Source organism: Dermacentor andersoni, chromosome 4 (genome assembly GCF_023375885.2).
Source record: "Dermacentor andersoni chromosome 4, qqDerAnde1_hic_scaffold, whole genome shotgun sequence".
NCBI lineage: Eukaryota > Metazoa > Arthropoda > Arachnida > Ixodida > Ixodidae > Dermacentor > Dermacentor andersoni.
In genome coordinates, this window is record NC_092817.1 from 53,698,819 (window position 1) to 53,719,996 (window position 21,178).

A 21,178-nucleotide genomic window follows, 5' to 3' on the forward strand; every position below is an offset into this window, starting at 1 on the left:
CTCACGCATCTCTTAGACACATTCTCTGGGAATGGGAGGTTATAGGCAGAGAAAATGCAGTCTCCCCAGATGAAGTTGCGGCACGGTAGACGGCCGCGCCGCACAGCTCAAACCTCCAAGATCAATTCTGGGCCATTCAGCAATCCCGTTAGGTGGTGGGGAGACAGGATCTCCGGACCTCCTCAGGGGCGGTCTAGGCCCAGGCCACGAATTTGCCGGATTTCCAATAAGGTTGTCGCCACCACCAACACCGGAAAAATGATGTCGAAGAAATTTGGGCATACATGGGCGTAAACTTAATATAATAGTCGATCAATCAATCAATGAATAATAATAATAATATTAATAATAATAATAATAATAATAATAATAATAATAATAATAGTTCAATCAACTACATTAATGCGGGCGACCGGGTGCGTGTGGTCCCGTAATGACCCTCTTAAACAAATAAATGTTAAGGCCAGACGTTCGAAAACAAGAATAACGCAGCATAAGTGAAGAAAAGTAAATAAGTTATAAACCCGAGGCTATGAATACACTGGACGCTTTCCTTTTCTTTCTTCTTCTTTGCTTCAGTATCGAGGCGTCAACGGCTCTGCACTAAGAAAAATAATCCATAAGTCGTGAAAATTGACGCCCGGTATTCGGAGCACTCGGCGCTCTATAAAATTGGGGCCACGACTTGTTCTGTCCCGCTTTCATCATCATGCCGGACGTAACTTCTATACGTCCCCCAGTTCCCGTCCATCTCCCAAATGGGAGAAAGGCCGCTCCAACGCCCGCTTTCACCGTGGTCCCCGTACCACTCTACACTCTGCCGCTTACACAGCGTGCAAAACAGCCCCGGTAAGTGTCGGGGGCATCATTTCGGGAAGCAGCGGGAGGCCCATCAAGGGTCGCACCGCCCTTGTGGCCGCGGCCGAACGCCCACGGCACTCATCCGTCGACGATCGCCGACCGACTCACGAATGAGCGCACTTTTTTAGCGGCCGCAATCAATGAGTCGCCATGGCAGCCACCGTAGGTGCCGGGCACGACAAAAAACCCGCTGGCCCCCATGAACACACACATACACACTACGGCGCTCTCGGCACGACACGACGCCACCCAACAAGCCCGGCCGGAAAGAGAAGAGGCACAGCTTCGCCGCTGGACACCGCTGCAGGCGTTTAGTGCAGCGCCAGTTCCGTTGGCCGGATCGTTGGCTGGCCGGTGCTTGCTGCTGTTGCTTCATTGTTGTGCGACGGTCCCCAAGGGCCGAGGGTATACAGGCGGACCGTATACAGCAGCAGCGTAGCCAGCGTGTCCTCCCCCCAGGCCTGGATTTAATTCCTGCGGACGTGAACTCGGCGAAGACCCGGAGCCACGTCGTCGGCCGACCGGTTAGTTTTTCACCTCGACTTTCCTTGGTTTTTTGTTTTTTTGTGTGCTTGCGTGTGTGTCTTATCTTTTTCTATTTGTTGCATTCTCTGACGCCTGCTTTTGCTCCGCAGCGTCGCTCATTAGCTGTTGTAGCATGGCAGGCAACAGATAGAAGCATGAAAAGATTTTTTCTTTTCTGTTTTCTTTTTCCTAATCTGGCCGAGTGCATTAAGACAACTGAAGGCTCCATCGCATCTACTTCACGGAAATTTCACAAGGCAACAGCGCTTGGAAACGGCCGTGCTAGTCGATGCGAAAGCATGTTTCTGAAGGATAGTGCAAAAGGCTTCACTTCAACGTGGAAAGACACTGCACGGACGCCCATGTTCTGTCTTTGTCTTTCAGTTCTGCCATGCAGTTCTTCCCGACCCAGCTTATGAAGTAGAAAACTTGACTTTGTCACCGCTTAATTTGGATAACTTAAGACTAATGCACAATCTTCATAAAAGGAAACACGTGAGCTCGTGGGAAACAGCCTCATCGACCACATGCAGTGTGGCACCGCAGTGGGATACGAAAGCAGAGGTGCACACAGTTCCGTATTCTGCTAGCGCCCCGGCCCACTTGCTTTCTTTTTTTTACCTTAATCCTTCTTGCACGCGCCTGCAGACAATTATATTGCTTGAAATTGAGATCGAAACTTCGAAAACAGTGAGCACGGCCACTAGCTTGACTTCCTTATCAGATTCATCCGTTCTTCGTTCGCGTGCAGTATCGACACAGAAAGAAGGAAACGCGCAAGCAGGTGTGCAGGCAGTAGAAAGAACGGCACCACCTTCTCCTTTTCACATCTCGCCGCAGGGCAGCACGACACGTTTGAAGACGAAGCTATTTACCCAGGCCCTCGCGTGTTCCCTTCCATAAAGATGACTATTCACTCGCCGCGGTTGCTTAGTGGCTATGCTCTTGGGCTGCTAAGCGCGAGGTCGCGAGAGCGAATCCCGGCCTCGGCGGCCGCATTTAGATGAGGACGACGTGCGATAACACCCGTGTGCTTAGATTTAGGTACTACTCAAAGAACCCCAGGTGGTCCAAATTATTCCGCAGCCCTCCGCTACGGCGTTCCTCATAAGCAAATCGTGGTTTTGGCACGTGAAACCCGATCATTTCTAAGCGTACATACTACGAGAGCGCGTGAGCTGCTCGTCAGAGTGCTTGTTTTTACAGCGAAGCTGTTATACGCTAGGTTCTGGCGGTTTTTGCGCGTAGGCAAAAAAGCTGGTGGCAACTCCAGAGCTAAAAGAGCTAAAACATAAAGCAAAAGCGTATAAGCAGGTATGCCGCAGCTTCGTTCAATCGCGACAAGTGGCAAAACGTGCTGTGATTAAAAAAATATAGCAATAAAAAAAGAGTAAAACCGTAAGACAATTTAGTATGGATTGCGACTTGACGTCACGGGCTCTACAGGCAAACCACGTAATCTTATCTCAGTTCCCTTCCACCCGTGCACTGGGTAGGCCGCGTACGGCGAGAACTGTGGAAGAACAGCACGCCTAAGAAGAACACCGTCGTGAGCAGAAGCGGTAATGTGCGAGGCGATGGCGGGCGGCACGTAATATGGACGAAGATCATGCCGCAAACGCCAAGCGTACGCACCATTGGTTAGATCATCCCTGCCGACTCCACTCCCATCGTAATTGTGGGTGATTTCAAGATAGACGTGTCTCGGCCAGACGGAAAGTAGTTCGTGGCGTATCTCTTGGAAAGGTTCGGCATTCAAAGTTACACAAACACCAGTGTCCCCACGACGCGTCATCGGCCGTGCATAGACCTCACATTGGCCAAGAACCTTTTCGGTGTCGCGACAGAGCCACTGGCCGTATATTTTGCCGTTTTGTCGCCAAGGTGACTATCATAAAGCGATAGTCACCTTGGCGACAAAACAGTAAATCCCAAAAAGCGAACAAAAGGTTGAAAATAAAAAAAAGGATTGAATATGCAATTTATTAAAACAACAAAAAAATGTAAAAAAACGAAATGAATTGTGGTACGTGTCTTTTATTTTCAATCAACATATTTATTATGAACATATTTATCACCGTATATACAACTCGACTGGTCCCACACCTTCACAGAGGAAAATGGCTCTGAATTTTTCCTCTCTTATCTCCTCATGTTATCCTCCTTTGCTCATTGAACGATCTATTTGGGGAGAAGCCGGCTTTTCAACATTTCCAGTGTCGTTTTACTCACTCACTTACTCACTATCTTCAGAGTTCACTGTCATAAAGCTTGTGGCTCAACTTTTGCCTGTATGTGTCAAGAGAAGAGAAAGCAATGACAGGAAAGGCAGGGAGGTCAACCAGAAGAGCACCCGGTTTGCTTCTAGCTCACACGACTAAGTGAGATGAAGTCAGTTACTTTCTTTTTCTTTGTGTTGTCGTTTGTTTGTGATGCAGAATGTTACAACTTACAAAGGGTCTTTTTCTTTCCTTTTTCTTCTTCTTGCGATGATTTTATAATGTTACTAAGATTAGTTGCCGACAGCTGGACCGCTGCCTGTGTAATAGGCGCCGAGGGGGCTTATCAAGCTTCTTATGCCGTTTTCTTCTCCTCTGTCATCTCCATGTACTCAATGTACAAGTTAAAACTTCAAACTATTCCTGAGTGAGCGCGTATGCGTACATTTGCCTATCTGTGATCATAGAAGACATGTTTTCCCGTAATTAGCAATAATTACACAGTCACCTCAAGCCTTAAGCGCTGGTAACCAACTACTGCAAAGCTTTATTTTGGCACTGTGTCTCTCTGGAAGTTTTATGGGTTTCTAGAAGAGGTATTCATGTACATGGTGTCCCAACTAACATCCATGCCTTAATAAAAAATGTAGCGAAACCTACAAAAATAGTTTTGCACCCTTCTCATTTACCTTGACCAATTCAGCTTATTTGTGTTCCGTATAGTTAGTGCATTGGCAGGAATTAGAAAAAAATCTTCTTTTAGTATTTAGCTCTGCGACTATGTTGAAATGAGAGCCTGAGTAGCCAACCCGACAGTTAGTCTGGTTATCATCTCTGTCATCCACCTCTTGTTTTATCTTAAAATGCTTTAGAAAACATCAAGCCTGCTGCCTTTCGATTAAAACAGTGACAGAAGTCGTCCGTTTCACTGCTTTGAACACGTATATCACACTTGAAGGAGAAGAGGTTCTGTGGCAAAATGTACGACATACAGATTCGGCAAAAAGTTATTGCTTACTGTTACCTCTGTCGTTCAGGCCAACTGCGAGCCTTTCTGGCTGCAGGATAATTCAGGCTGCTTGTGGCCGTAGCCACGGGAGTTGCACGCATTCACCAGGTTGGCATGTATCTGAGAGGGTAGCGTCAACTCTCAAGTTATAGAGCTGTGCCGCTCTCAGCAGTCACGTACTCGTATTACTAATTAGATCCTCTGTCCTCAACTGACCCCTGCCTCGCAGCATTTATTCCAAGCCAATTCTACTTCACTTCCACTTCCTCTGCCATTCGCAAGCTGTTTTTCGCGGCAGATTCTGGCATCTTACGGCCAGAGGTTCCAGACATGGAGTCACGTTTGAAGTAGCTTTCTTTCTATCCGACTCTTTCAGCCGTCATAAATTTACATTCAATGAGTCCACGACCCCGAGTACGAATCCGGAGGCCACGCGAGTGGCAAATCTGTTCCCAATTAATATGCAGAGCTGCGAGCATTTCCAAGTGCGCATTGAGACAAGATTTTCGCACAATTTTCGCGCGGCGTACTCTGCAAACGGTGCTCTTTAAAAAACAAACATCGCCTGCAGGGCGCGTCAGCCGAGCTAGAGCGCCGTTTGCGCCGGCAAGTGGAAGCTGTTTGACCGACGGCTTAAGCCCGGCGCGTCGGCGGCTTTTGGCCGCGCCTGGCTCGCTCTTGATAAGCGCCGGGCGTGTCGGCCAGATGGCGCTGTCAGCCGCCCGGAAGTTAATCGCGTTCACCAACGACCCACACGTGTGCTTTCACTTGCCTCTCCGTGTACATTTAGTAATTGCGTACACGCTCAGCTTGACAGTTCGCAATAGTTGTGCGTTGGTTGTACTTTGCGCTCCATTCTGCGCTTAGCTCGGCGACTATGGTTTCTGGCCTTCGAGCAAGAGGTCGTGAGCTTGAGTCCCTGGCCATTGTCGGCATTCCTATAAGCAAGGAGTGCTAAACAGATTGTGAACTTGAGATTATGTGCAGGAGCCTAGAGTTGTCAAAATTTATTGATGCGAAAGCATCAAATGAGCCACTGAGCGAAGAATCCGGTGTCTGTAGCAGCGAAACGGCACCTAAATTCTCATTGGCTGCAAAGCCGCATCAGGAGCGCGCCTCAACGGAGCAGATACTGCGATGCGACGCCGCGGGTCGAGACGGGTTGTCGTCGGCGAGGCGTGACACGCCCGTGTGGTTGCCGCCGTCTCGCTCTTGGAAGCCGGCACGCGGTCCCTGTCTTTCTCACACCCACTGGGCTTAGCTGCTGCTCGTGCCTGCCGGCCTTGGTGGCCGCTGCTGCCTCGGTCTCTCGTCGCGCAAAACGTCAGTGGCATGCGGCGTTGGGTGCTGCTGCTTTCTGGCTAGCCCAGCACGTACCTCTATGGTACATTACTCGCAGCGCAAAACTCTAAGGACCGCTCAGCAGCGTTCAATTGGACATTATTGCGTTCGCATTCACAACTCATCAGAAATGCTTAGGTGTCCTCGGATAGTATTTAAAGTCAGCACACGAGAAGGGAGAACTGCAGGAACTATGGCGTACAATTAAGGGTGGCGACACAGGAAACACAAGGAGAGAATCTGAAAGCGCCGTAACACAAACGTCAATCAAGCTATTGAGCCTCCAGCCGCTGACTTGGGCATATACTTCATTTGTGTGAAAAAACCGCCAGTTGATAGCGCCTCTGTCCGTTCGTGTTACATGGACGTCTTGCCGTCCATGTTGTTAAAATGTCGACCTCAAACCAACTGTCCCAACAAGTGACCTTAGCGCAGTCAAAATCCAGAGACCTCCATAAACGGATGTCTCTTTCATTCCAGGTTTAAGGTCCTGAACGTTAAACCACAATCTCTAGTTACTTGCGCCACCAAATCAAAGCAGCGAACTCGGCGTTTCGAGGGGATAAACAACTGGGCAAGTTGATATTGGTGCATGGCTGATAAAGACAGTGTACTGAAACCGAAGACGAGGAAAGGCGTAGACTCGACAGAAGCGCTTGTATTATGTTTTGCCTCTATTCGTCTCCGTTTCCAGTGTGCTGTTTTATAGTGAAGCTTTCATTGCGAGCCCTCCCTGATTTTCCTGACCGTGGCTGCTGGGTGCTTCTGCCTTGCCGAAAAGCTCATACTTGAAAATTAACAATAAAATTAATTACGTGCCCGGTCGTGAGAGCGATGCTTATAGCCATTATGCCACAATCACAGGTATACTTTTACCATACCAATGCCTACTAACTTTAAAGGATTGCCGCGTGTGTCGCAATGCATAGGGCGGGTGTGCGAGAGCGCGTTCGCGCGCGTCAGTTTCCTTTACGCGAAAGAAGCACAAATGGAATTAACCGTTTCACGAAAGATTCGCTCCACATAGAGGTTCCAAGATGTGCGTGGTTTCTGCACATTTTTATTAGCCACGAATCGGAGGTCGCTCCGTCGCCTCCTCTTTTTTGTTGCTAACAGCTTCTGCGATGACTTGACAATGACGTTCATGTTTTAAATATCTGTAAAAGGATGTGTAGGCGACTTTAGGAAACGTTGTCTATAGTCTTCTGCCGCGAAGTACGGAAAAAGTATTCTAAGATCGGCTGTCAGACAGAAAACATTCGAAGGAAAATCTAGACGCGCATTTCTTAAGCCCCCGCAGACCACAAATGTTTTCTAGACGCCTAAAAGGAGTTCCATCATGGTAGCTCACGCAGAACAGCGAATGCTTTGGTCAGTGTAGTGAAATATCAGACAACATACAATGTAAGAAAGCGAAAGCTGCCGATGTTAGCCTAAATGCTCACAAACGGAAAGCTCTTCATCTGACCTTATTGTTTATGTCGAAAGTCACTTCGTCTGTTCAACTGGTCCGGCAAGAAAATCAAAACAGTAGCATTATCAGCTAGGCAAAAGCGCGCAGCCTCTAAAAAACAATGTGGGGGAGAGGCCGTAACGCCCCCACGAAACTTAACAAGAACACTCCTTGGCAGCTTTTTTAAGAATCACTTCTGCTGTTGACGGAGCTCGATGTTTCCAGTGTAACGTTAATACATGCTCTGGCCTCTTTACGAATGGGTCGACGTCTGCTTTTCGCAGGTTGTACTTGTTCACTGCATGTTGACGTAATTAAACCGACAAAATCTTCCCACCGTTCTTGCATTACCTTGGGTTCCTTGTGTTTATTTTACATTAATATTGAATGTTTCTTTGGTCGCGAAATATTTCGCGAACTTACCTCTTGAATTTTTCTTCTTAGTGATGATGTATTGGCTTGTGTAATGTTGAACTTTGTATTATTATATAGTATCACCGATGTTTTAATGTATGTATATGTATTATTACTGTTGTTGCACTTCATCTGAATGTTAGTTTACTTAATATTTCGTCCGATCCATGCGGCTGCAATGCCGCCAAGATATAGGTGTTCACGGCTTTGTCATGCTTGTACCGGGGGACTCCTGTCTGCTATCACGTATACATGTGATGGTTCAATAATTTATTTGCAATTTAATTGACTAACGCAGCGGGTGCGTCTTGCGTGTCTGCATTAAGTGTGTAGAAGATTATGAGGTATATACTCAGCGCTGTTTTACGCTTTCTCTTTAGGTCCGCATGCCTCCCCTCATCTAGCAGTGCTGAAGTGGGCACGCGTGAAGCTGGCAAGATGAGTTCGGTCATGCGCCAGATCGGTCTGCTTGCCGCCGGCTGCCAGACATGGCACGTCAACGTGGCAAGCTTCAGCGGCCATCGTTTCGCTTATGCTGCCACGCTCGCCGTCTACATCTACGAGGTACAATATCTGGCAAACACACGGTCTTCTCTTCTTTAACGACCACCTGGACGCTGCTTGTAGAAACGGAGCATAAGTTGAATTGGTTTCCCACTTTTAGCCTTGCGCATTCCGGTTTTCTCGAGACGCCATACGGAGCTTATCGTTGGCCGCAGCTTATCTGTTAATCCAGTTCAGCTCTAAAAACGAAGTTTTGATCATTGATGTCTCCTAGCACATTAGACAATAACATGAACACAAAGCTGTGTGTCCGTTCTGTTGTCCGTCTATGATGCGCGGGGACACATCGCTATATATTTATTTCTTTTAGGTAAGTTAAATATTTTTTGTTTCTTTTTTTCGTTTTGTGTGTAGTTTCTAATTATACGAGCGTCGTGTTTCCGAGACAAAATTTATTTTGCTGTAGCTCAGGAGGAGGTTACAGGAGGTCAACCAGATGCACGTCCTGTTTGCTACCCTACACAGGGGAAGGGGTTTAAGGGTGATTTAACAGTAGCTAAGCGGTGGTTTTTGCGCTGCTGAGCTCGACGTGGCGGATTCGATCTCAGTGGTGGCGGCAGCATACTTTGGGGGCACGCGTTGCATTGTATACGCTCGTGTACTATACATAGTTGCACTTTAAATTGCTCCACGTGGTCAAAACTAATTCGGAGTTCCCCACTACGGCGTGCCTCATAATCGGATCGGTTCATTAGATCACAAATGCCACCTTTTTATTTTTTTTGTTTTTATTATTTATTTATTTATTTGCGGGGCAGCGCTTTCCCGCGTGCTTTATATCTTTGCTGAAGTTGTTTAGCCCTGTTTCTGACACCATCTACCCATAAGCAAATTTTACAAAATCTTTTTCAAAATCTTCTGTTCTGTGAGCGGCCCTGTACTTGCCGATGCAACCGCAGGCCCGATATCTTTTATTATTCTGACAGGACAAGAGATCACGCTTCAGCCGTAAGGGGATTTTTGTATTTTACGAGCGAGAATAAAGGCACCAGAGGGGCTTGACTGTTGTTAGTTACAAACACATGGAAGGAACAGACATGCAGTTAAGACGCAGAAAGCATAGGAGAAATTAAGTGTTACCGCTTTGTTGTAATGTAGAAATAATAAGGAAGCGTGAAACGAGAATGGACGGAAACACAACTTGCCGCAGATGGCAGCCTGAACCCATATCTTCCACATTACGCGTGTAGTGGTTTATCAATTAAGCTTCCGCGGGGGTCTCTCGCGCTCCTCTCCACCCCCCTCCCCCTCTTCGTGAGTATTTGTGCATGCGTACAGCATTACCCCTGGGAGAGTTGTGACAACGTTCGTCACTTGCGCATTTCAAATGGCTGCTTGCCGTACGCGCACGTAGACACTGTACCTGCGCGCGCAGATGGACGAGTCTAACGGCGAGTTCAAGCTGCGCGCCATCATGGCCGAGCACAAGCGCACCGTTACGGCCATCGACTGGCACCCGACGCGCAAGGAATGGATCGCCAGCGGCAGCCTCGACCCCGTCGTGTGCATTTGGGACATCGGCAAGCGACAGCTGGTGGCATCGCTGCGTGAGCCCCTCTGCCTGCCCCTGCTGCTGTCGTGGCGACCCGACGCTCCCGACACGATCGCCTACCTGTCGGGTCGCGGCCCGCTCCACTCCTGGTCCGTGCCCGAGGGCCCGCGCGAGCCGTGGCGGGAGACGGCGCAGTTCTCGAGCGTCATCACTCAGATGGCGTGGCACCCGTCGGGAAAGCTGGCCTTCGGACACCAGGACGGCTCCCTGTCCGTCCTGCAGAGCGGTGAGATTCGTGCGCCTTGCGAAGGCTGCGTTACGGCTTTGGAGGTGGAGCTTGCCCTCGACTCTGATAAGCCTATACATTTCGTTGGCCGCTGGCGTTTTCGTCTTCAGAGCGCCGCCTTTCATATGTAACTTGTGGCCGCGGTGACTTTGTAGTGATGGCGTTTCGTAGGTTCGGGTTCGATTCCCGGCTGCGGCGTAAAAGCAAAAGGCAAAAAAGAGTGTACCGTGCATTGTGCTTGCGTTAAATACCTCCATGGTGGTCAAAGTTAACCCGAGTTCTCCTTCACTATGTGACGCCCTTCGCACTTCTTGTGTCGCTTCGAGACGTTAAACTTAATGAATTATTTACCAAATCTAACTGCTATAGACTAACGGAGAGTTTCCTTCTCCACTTACAGTATAGTAGAGGCACGCAGGCACCGAATTTGACCACTTTCGCCAGTACTATCGCACGACAGCATGTTAATCTATTATATGGTTTCAATGTTCCAATGCTACTTGTGGACTATGAAAGACGCCGCAGCGGTGGGCTTCAAATAATTTGGCTGAACATTCGGCTAGGCCGGCCGCATCGGACACGCGACTTTGTGTTCGGCAGTAAAAGTGCCGAAGTCGATAACTTTGGGACGTGTAAATAACTATTAAAAAAAAAAGGATTGATTTCCCGCTGTATTTTTTTTTCGCTGGTTTAGCCAATTCAATTATGCCGAGAGTAATCTATCACCAAAAGCAATAAATCAGGACTGTGAATCTCAATTGTATTGTGTTGTATTGTGTGCTATTAGCTCTGAATCGTACGATGTGTTCTGCATATCTACTACTTGCCTTCTGTTAGCTTAAATGTGAACAATGAAATAAAACGGGGCCATGAAAACAATGCAAATACGAATAGCATAGTGCGTTCGTCGATTATTGCCTGGTGCCTGTAGGAATTGAGCCTTCCGGCGTCATGCCAATCTCCATCATTTCGGCCTGTTGAAATCGAGGGCAGGCAGGCGATGTTCCGCGCTCTTCTGCCATGATGCTATGGTGATTCCAACGCCTTTGTAATAGATGTGTTTTTGTTGTCCCGTTTAGAGCGCAACAAACGTTTGCCTGCAGTTCACGCAGCCTAACGAAGTTCTTGCAGATGATTTTAAGTTTGCACACCGTAGTTCTCATCAGCGCTCTAAATGTTAATAAAAGCTTTGAATTTCCTAAGCATCCCTATTGATATACAAATACCTCTGTTTCTAGATACTTCTCTTGGTGCTCAGGATATCACTCCTGCTGGCTGACTGGTAGTACTGCCCCATGTGTAATACAACCGCCTTTTTATGGATATGTAATTGAAGGAGAGGCTGGCGCCTTTAATGGCGCCGGCTACTTTTCTTTGCAGCGCAAGGAAAACAAAAGCACTAAAATATTAGCAGTCAATTATCACAAACATGTGCCCGCACAAAAATAAAGGAAGTAAAAAAAAAAGAGTGAGAGATCCCTAAGAGGCACACAGTTCCCTAAACATACGAGTTCGAAAACACTCGCATAAGTTGACATTTTTGTAGATGAGACGGCAGAAGAATCCACACATATCTACATAAAAAACCACAAGCCACTCATAACAAAATCAGACTTGTGTTAGAAATATGCATACCTGAGCTACCCACATACGATCTATGGTAATAAAAATAATAGCAGCAGCCTTATGGACGTTTAGTATGAAACTGAACAAATAGGCGGTAACTTTTCATTTTAGCGTAAAGGAAGGGCGGGAGGGGGGGGCTTTCTGAACACCAAGCGCATACTCCCCCCCCCCCCCCCCCCCGCATATATATATAAGGGTGTTTTAGCTAACTTTAGCCAGAGTGTCAAAGTGTGCGGATGCACTCTAAGACGACGCGACCAAATGCATGGTACTCCCTTTTGTATACAGTGTGTCGCGCTATTGTTGTATTTGGCTTAATTAGGTAATTAGTCAAGATTGATTAAACCAACTATTTAGCCGGGCGTGCTACCGCTGCGTCTGCTTATCGCTATCATCAACCGCAGCGAGGCGTAGATTCGCTGGCGTAAATCGTGCAGCCAACGCCTTAGTCACTGCGCTGTCGCCGTTTAAGCGACAGCGCGTCCTGCTAGATGCTATGTTCGCTTGTACGCGGACAGGTTGGGAGCGCTGCAATCACGGCGCGCAAGCGGGTATGTCACGTGGTATTTTTATTGCATTTTGCAGGCATCCTCAGTAAGCTGAAAAACACTAATACTTGATAGAAAGACACTGTTTATTAGGACGACCCTTGCCGCACGTGGCAAACGATCCCAGGTCTTGGCATTACGCGTGCGATGCTCTACCGATTGAGCTCAATTGGTAGAGCAACGCGCGCGTAATGCGAAGACGTGGGATCGTTCTCCACCTGCGGCAAGTTGTTCTTTCATCCACTTTCATTTCCATTAATTTGACATTTTCTTTAATTCGTTTAGTAAGTATAAGTAATTTCCCCTATGTTGTCCTTGGTGTGAATGTTTGTTGGCTTCTTATAATATGCTGAATAAAAATCGGGCCCTTCAGTTAAACCCCGCGCGCCTTTCTTCTCGTTTACATCATTCACGTGCATTTCACACGCCGTGGGTAAGACTGCCCAAGGGGTCACTGAAGTCTGCAGGTTGTTTACAGGGTCAAAGAAGCACGCAAATAAACTGGAAGCGAGGTGAACATACAGCAACATATCCATTCTCTAGGCATTTGCTATCCATACCGTTAAAAATAATTGTTAGTTGGCTACCTCCTTCTCTTTGAAAAATATAATAAACTTTGTCCTGTGTGTATATTTCAATATATTGTGTCTGTGCATGGTGTTGACAGTGGAAATAAAAAAAAAAGATGAAGTGAAAAAATAAGGATGAGGCAGCAACCGCTGGTGCCTTCAATGCGCTTGCCCTCTTGTTGTCAGGATCTGCATAAATAAAGCGAAGGTATGAATTAAAAGCAGAGTACATCCGCGCCAACAATGGTGCAGTAAGCTTTTAGCCACAATAAAATTTTAAGTGAAAAGGAAGAGGCAACTCAAAAAACATCTCAAATGATGTGGAACTCTTCTAATGATACTTTAGAGGGAGGGGGAGGGAGCTGTCTTTCGCATCGCCCCTCACGCCTGTGAAAACTTCGGAGGCGGCTCGGGGCGCGGAGCTCGCTCCACCCCCTCGTATTCGGCGCCTGTGGATCTAAAATTTTCGTTCTTTGCACGGGAAACTAGCACATCCGGCCCTGAGGCAGCAGAAATGTGCCGGTGACTTACAATTAGTGCGGTACCATACGCTATCTCTCAAAAATAAATATGCGAAGTTGGCCTCAATTTGCCTCGATGCATTAATGAAAAATGACTTCATCATTATTTGCCCAATCATGCATGATTGGGCCAATAATGATCAAATATTTATGCATAATAATAATCAAATATTTGGGCAAATAATCAAATATTTATGCTTGTGTTCTCCGACCCATTATCAGACTGACAAGCGTAATTCATTCGTCATCGTTTTTGTGCACTAACGAACAACGGGTCATATATTTCTCCCGAATGAATTCGTATCTTTCTAGGCACACAAACAACCGACCTAACCTTACTCACGGCATAGACATCAAGCTATGCGTGATGTGTGTTTTGAAGTGGTCGCACATTTCGCTTATCAGTAAACCCCGTTATGCAAACGATGGAAGGCGCCAACCGACCTAGTTTCGCTTCAGATGTTAGAACTCTAACGAAACAACTAGAAGTAAAAAGGAATTCCAAAATAGAATGCATGTAAACAAACACCACGTGTTAACAAATCTAAGATTTTACCATGGTTGTTGGCTGTGACAAAGAAGGCGTGCGAAATGTAAGAACATGGAAGGGCAAAACACTCTGGAACCTTTTTCTTCCGTCATCTTCTAACATATCCTACGTACGCGGAACACACATCCCTATCTTTGTACCATACAAGCTAGCTAGCTCAATGTTTTAAACGAGAAGAAAGGGGGTTAACCGAGGGGCCCGATTTTTATAAGTCATCATGAGAAGCCAACAAACACTGACACCAAGGACAACATAGGGGAAATTACTTGTGCTTAATAAATGAAATAATGTAACGATAAATTAATGGAAATTAAAGTGGATGAAAAAACAACTTGCCGCAGGTAGGAACCGAACCCACAACCTTCGCATTTCGCGAAGGTTGTGGGTTTGTTATTTGTACATTATAATATTCCTACTAAATAAATTCATTGTTCTAAAATACGAAATAGGTCAACGTTATTGATAATGTTCAAAAACTATCGATTTAATAAGCGAAGTAGAGCCCTAGAAACCGACCGCTCTTTGCCACGAAACACGATACAATAATTAACCAGCAAATAGGCGAAACCTGGCCCCTGCAATATCCCTGGAAATCGTGCAGCGGGAAAGGCAGCTGGACAAGCATATGTTAATGACGCCACACATAGTCTCCCTCTAACATAAGACGAATTGCTCCACATACTAAGACGGATCTCAGAACGTGGTTGCAAAGTGACATGATTTGATCAGAACTCGAAAACTTCAGATTTTTTTTTTTTTCACATTGACCCATCGCTTCCATTTGAATTCCCGTCCACATTAGATACAACCAGCGCCCTTGAAACACTCATTCACCGTCTGCGGCTCGGTACCGCATACACAAAACACTTGCTACATAAAATTTCAAGAGCTGATAGTCCGGAATACACTTGTGGCCACGCGGATGAGGATGTATAGCATTATTTGGTATAATGTCCACCACACGACGCACACAGACAATGCTTAGAACGTAATTTAGTGACACTAGAACGCAGGACCTTCAGCCTCAGGAAGATCTTAGGTCCATGGCCAACATACTCATTGCAAAGATGAGCTTTACTGGCTCTTCGAAGATTTCCAGAAGCGAGCAATATTCTCGAAAACTGTTGAGTAGAGTGTTTAGATGTGATAAGCTCATTCCATGGGATTGATTTTTTTTTTACCCGACATTGGCCAATTCAATACCTGGATTAAAGTACCTTCATTAGAATCCAATCCGTGCTTTTTCATGTGCCCTAATTTTAGTGTAGTTATGTGACCGGACTTTGCGTTTACTTTAGTGCACCTATGTGATTGGACTTTGTGTAGCTGTCTTTCCGAGCTGTTCAGTTTTAGTGCGGCTTTAGTGTACTTCTGTGACTGGATTTCTAGGTTTTTATGATTTGGAGTTGACCTTTAGTTTTAATGCGTTGATTTCTTTTAATCTCCATTTGAAAAGTAGTAGCGGCCACCATCTAAAGGTGGCATCTCCTAAGTACCATATAATTAATAAATAAATAAAATAAAGGGGATTGAAATTATGATATGAGCCCCTCTTTCCTTTTTTTTTTTTCACATGGTTTGCTACTCGGCATATTAGAGTGGTTAACGCGTGCCGGTGTTCGCGGTTTATGATGCCCCCTAGATTTTATTGACAAGTCATTCGATGCAAAGTCGCGGAAGTCAGTGTTTACATCTGTGTATATCTTTTCCAAGCTTTCTTCTCCGTCGATAGCTTGTAACAAGCACTTTTCAAGCTGCTCTTAACATGATGGGACACTGCGCTGCAAAGCAGTGTTTTCAACACGCTCATAAAGAACCAAGACATTAGACACGCACGAAGCGTAGTTCCGTGTCAAAAACGAGGAATGGCGTGATATAATGAGCTACGAACATATATATATATATATATATATATATATATATATATATATATATATATATATATATATATATATATATATATATATATATATATATATATAGCTAGTCATGTATTGTCTAGTTACACCATATTCTCTATCGTACTCCCTACTGAAACGTTGCACGTGCAGAGCAATAATGCCATCTTTTCAGTGTCATTCTTAATAAAAACACGATGGAATTTACATAGTCTATATCAGTTCCATAAAGATCGCACCTAAAACGTATGAAGAACGCACGGAATTATTGCACAACATATTGGAGCGTTTCAGCGCAGACGTTTTTCCGCGGAACGGAATAAAATCGATTCTTCATGTCGGGCGAGCCGCACTGGCAAGGGGAAAGAGGCAGTCACTCTTGAATATGACAGGGCCGTTTACCGCGATGAACGATGAGCAAACAAGCGGGCACAGGTCAACCATGCGGGTCCGGACATCGCAGGAATTCGCCTGTTATTGCGTGGCCACGCGCGGCTCAGTGCAGTCGAAACTTACAAGACATGTTAAAGAAATTCAATACCCGCATTTTAGCGATGGCCGGTGTGGTTCCGGTTCTCTCGCTATTGATCCTAGCGCAGTATGCATTGCGATCCCAGTGCCTTGACGCGCTCGCTATAGAAATGAGAGGGGGGGAGGAGCTGGAACGGACAGGGGGAGATGAAGAGGAAGCTCATTACAAGTACTTCCTTTGTGAAGCTGTCAGGTTAAAAAAACATTTGCGCGAGAAGTGGTGCCTGCGTGTCTGCAGGTCACCTATGTGCCTTTGACGTAAGGAATGTTGCTTAACTCTTGCTGTGCACACATCATTCACCCTTTCTTTTTTTTTTCATTTAAGATTGAAGAACACAAAGCCTTTGCAAATGCCGCTGACTAATAAGATCAAAGGATTCGAGTGCTCTCTGCATTCAACAGAGGAAGCTCCTTCTGGCTAAGCGTTCTTAGAAGTACCTTATTTCGCGCACTCTTGTGGAGATAATTTTCCGCACATCACGTGCAAAGGAGTGGCGAAACATACACAGGCATTAGTCAAACTTCGCATCAGTGGTGCATTCTTCGTATGTTTTGTTTTCAGGTTTTATTTACGGCGGAGCCACTATTTAGTACGATCCGAAGGCCTACATGCTGAAAAAAAGAAAGCCTTGGTGACGTAAGTGTGGTGAGGATGAGCTGGTAACTTTTAAGAAGCCGCAGGAAATCGTTCACACGTAAGTTTTTAGCTAAATGGATTAATGAGTTTTATTTGTTGAGTCACCAATCGATCGTTTGATCCATCAATCGACAAATGAATGAATGAATGAATGAATCGGCCCATCATTTAATCAATGAACGGGTCATTGAATGAATAAGAATGAGTGGATGTACGGGTAAGCGTGGCCTGGTGCTTAACTACATGTACAGGTGTGATTTGGCTTTCAAGAAACGCCAAAAATTGTCCCACTCGCAAAGTCAATTTTTGCACCTTAAGGTTAGGCGCTGGTTTAATACACGGCTAACACGCTTACATTTAAGGCTGAGACAAATTTAATTAAATACGACAGTTAACTCAAACTGCTCCGACGATGAGAGAAGCCGTTGTTGAAAACTGTAATAATTCTGACCACTTCGTGTACCCCTGAGTACCTGATACGAAAGTTTCAAAGCGATAGGTATCAAAGTTTATTTATTTCTTTTTTTTTTCGTACGTATGTGTCGTCTGTCGCAGCTATCGTTTTACTTGCCACAATATGTCACTGAAAAAGAACATTTAATTTGTCCCCGTCAACAAATTGATCTTACCTCCTAAGGTAGGGGTGTTAGCCATGAGACATACTAGCACTAGTACGGGTGCTAAAGTATTTACTGCGTATGCCTCCTCTATCATATCCCAGATATTAAATATCACTATGACGTTAGGTAAGTGACGTCTACTAACCGCGACACCTCTTTCCTCAAAAAAGGGTGTCATGACCTAATTGTAACATCTTAATGACAAACCGTCACACAAATTTCCACATTAGAGAAAAACAACTTTGCAGATGCGTAGAAATTCGAGAAACTCGTGCATCAGACACCGGAGTGATACAAGGGATTCCTCGCACCTTTCGTAAGATCTAGTGGTCAAATGTACCACTATCTGAAATAAACGCAAGACTTAACAAACACTTCACTATATCCGGTGTGATTCCTTCGCTATGCCCGAGCCTTTCAAGCACTTCGCCTTACCCGAATTTAACAATTCTATGCTCTCCACTATATCACACGCATGTACCTCTGCGCTGCTCCATGGCTTTACTGCGCCACTGTTCGAACTCCACAACTTTACCTTCCCTCTAGCCATACAGGCGAGCTCACTGCTTGTTCCGCGTCCTTCCCCCGCACAATCACACGGCACCACGACACAATCATCCCCAAGGCACAAATACCTTTCCTTTGACAGCCCATATCCACCTTCTCCAAGGTCTTTTGACAGAAGATCCCGCTCCTTGGGTTCACTGCGACTGCCACCCAAGCAACCATCGATCTTATGCATACGTCATCCTCCACCTTCCCCACTCTCATATCCCACCTCACTGCAGCTACCTCCAAAACCTGAGTGGCTGACAGCGACCACTACACTTCCCTAGCAAGAAAATCTGGCAGCACACATCACACCCGCTCCGAAGTAGGCTGAAAGAGGTGGTGGAGGCTTACCTGCTCGTCAACTATTCAACGACAATAACGTTTTATCTTTCTCTCCACTGTGTACCGTGCTGACTACGCCGCCACACATTGCTGCGGCCGCAGCGCGATAACTATTGTGGAGCTCGCTAAACAGCACTACCAGAACACGTCCACCCCATGTTTTGGTGGCTCGTAGCTAATCGCATACAGCACATCCAGAAAATATCCCAACGTAGAAGCTACACACGCGTTACCAACGAAAACAGCTCGGACAAGTTCTTTGTAAACTAAAGCTCCTATCTCTCTCACCTATACCGTATCGCTGAAAAAAATACTAAGGAAAAAAAAAGCAACGCTAGCGCACTTAACACTGTCGCGCTGCAACCTTAGCTGCTCCGTATTGCTCAGTCACCTCTTGGATATGCATAGCTTGTACACATCCACGGGACGTAGCCAATGCCCATATCGGCACAACATGGCCTGTAGCGCGTAAGTGAGCCATATTGGCAAAATTTTATCTCGACAAGCCTACACACATTCGAAGAGCTTCTTGCGTGGTTCGCGTAGCATCGTGTGAAAGCGCTAAAGACGAACGCAAAACTAAGAAATAGCAGGCGCCCCTGTGTTCTTTACAGCACTGTTTCGTAATGTTACCGCAACAACTCGCCCAGCTGTCCCTGCTCGCGCAACGGTTCGCGTAAACTACTAACATCGCACTCGCGGCGGGCGGGCGGGTCTCCCTCCACCAGGTGGCGCGTGCCAGAAGCACGTGCGGCTGCTCCACGACGTGCCTCCGGACAGCGAGGACGAGAACACCCGCAGCGTGGTGGCGCTGCGCTGGGACGACCTGTCCCCGGGATATCTGCTGGCCGCGCTCCCCAGCGGCCAGCTGTTCCTGCTCGACTGGTCGGCATCGACCGAGCTGCAGGTGCTGGCTACGTACGCCTGCCCCAGTCGTGCCACTACCATCGCCTCCCTCGCCTGGGTGCCCGGCGCGGCTGGAATGTTCCTCACTGGAGGTGCGACACATTTTGTCATCTTCAGTGGCGCTTGCTTTTGCTCGTTGCTTTAGCCACTGCAAAAAGTAAATAAATAAATAAATAAATAAGAAGAAAGTTGCAAAAGTTGGATGGCTATTCAACCTCTAGTTTACCTCGACGTCGATCAACGAATGTCTTCCTGTCTTCCAAGTACCGTTCTGTTCTGTGAGACATAAATCGGCTGCTGGTTGTTTTGGAGAAACATTTCAGAAAGTGCCTCTGCTACTGCACTTTCTGCATTTATATCTTCTCAACAGTAAGAAAGTTAATGCTAATAATATTAACTGAACAGTTATAAGAACAATAATAAATACAAGGATGCCGGTGCGACAGTGTATACTCGCGAAGCGTCTGTCCGCGCCGATATCCAAATACTATATGCACTTTTCAATTTTTAGCTATTGTTGCAAGAATCCTCTACGCGCTGAAACAGGTCAGAACACACAGCTCAGTTGAAGCTCAGTCCATACTACACAGTCTAGAAAATAATTTAGAGGGACGTTATCAAGTTCAACAGTAAGTTTGACGTTTTGCTCTGTTTCATTACAGCTAACGAATGTTCTTCATTGAAAAACAAGGTCATTGACTCATTACTAACTGGCGGGTCTACTTGTAACGAATAAGTTAGTTCGTTTTGTGAAAGAGCGAATCATCTATGGTAGCGCAATAGTGAAAATTAAAACATAAATATGTCTTAAAGAAAGTCTGTCTTGGTTTGTGACTAAACAGATTAATTCGTGCAAGAAAGGCAGTGAACTTGGGTCACTCCATCTGAGCTTCGTAAATCTGCAAAATCTATCTCATACGCCCACAAAAGTTCCTTATAAAAGGGGATTGATACGGACTATATGAACGTTCAGTAGGCGTCTAAAATGCCTTCTCTACCTATAGACGTCTTTAAATTTATTTTCTTTAGTCCCTACAAACAGATTTTCGAATGGTTGTTTTAGGCAGACTGTAATTAAATTACATAGATGTAAAACCATAAGCCCTGAGGATGTATTAAAGTTATCTATAGACTACATAGAAAAGTGTGCATGGACTTATATTATCTGCAGGATTTCTGTTTTTTTCTAGGAAGGGCCCAGTTCTCAAAATTTAACGTATGGGGTGGCCGATTCAAACAAAGGGGCAAATATCCCGTACGGTATTCCTAACCTGTATATTCATAACCCAGTAAGCCATGAGGGGAGTGAATTGTACTTACCCTACGATATTACCCAATAGTTCAACAGTTAACCGAACTGTAAAAGAATAAGCTACAATATCTATTGTTGCTTAAGTCTTCGTACACCCGTCTGGATCGACATCGTCTTGCCAATTGGCGCGTATTGACGAGCGGCCGCTTTCGAAGCAGACAGTCCTGGAACGCTGGCCTATACAGTCGTCACACCACAAGTCGATCAAGGCACTTATGATTTTTCTTTTTATTTCGAGTGGCCTATCAGAGATACTATAGTTCACATGGACGTTCCCAATCTCCTCTTTCTTTTTGGCGCCTTTGCATGTTCGCACCGCTATTCTTTCTTTCATTTCCCCTTTCCCCAGTGCAAAGTAGCAAACCAAAATCTTTTCGGGTTAACCTCCCTGCCTTTAAATTC

The 21,178-nt window shown here is 45.9% G+C and overlaps 1 protein-coding gene across 1 annotated transcript in view; it reads left to right on the forward strand.

Moving 5' to 3' along the window:
- The first annotated feature begins 1,127 nt into the window (after positions 1-1,127).
- Positions 1,128-21,178, forward strand: part of LOC126536677 (WD repeat-containing protein 17-like) — a 63,776-nt gene continuing 43,725 nt past the window's right edge. The window contains exons 1-4 of the mRNA XM_050183704.3: positions 1,128-1,385; positions 8,203-8,386; positions 9,762-10,164; positions 19,287-19,556. Of these exons, the coding sequence (XP_050039661.2) occupies positions 8,261-8,386; positions 9,762-10,164; positions 19,287-19,556 (799 nt within the window). The 5' untranslated portion in view covers positions 1,128-1,385; positions 8,203-8,260. The remainder of the gene's footprint in view (positions 1,386-8,202; positions 8,387-9,761; positions 10,165-19,286; positions 19,557-21,178) is intronic.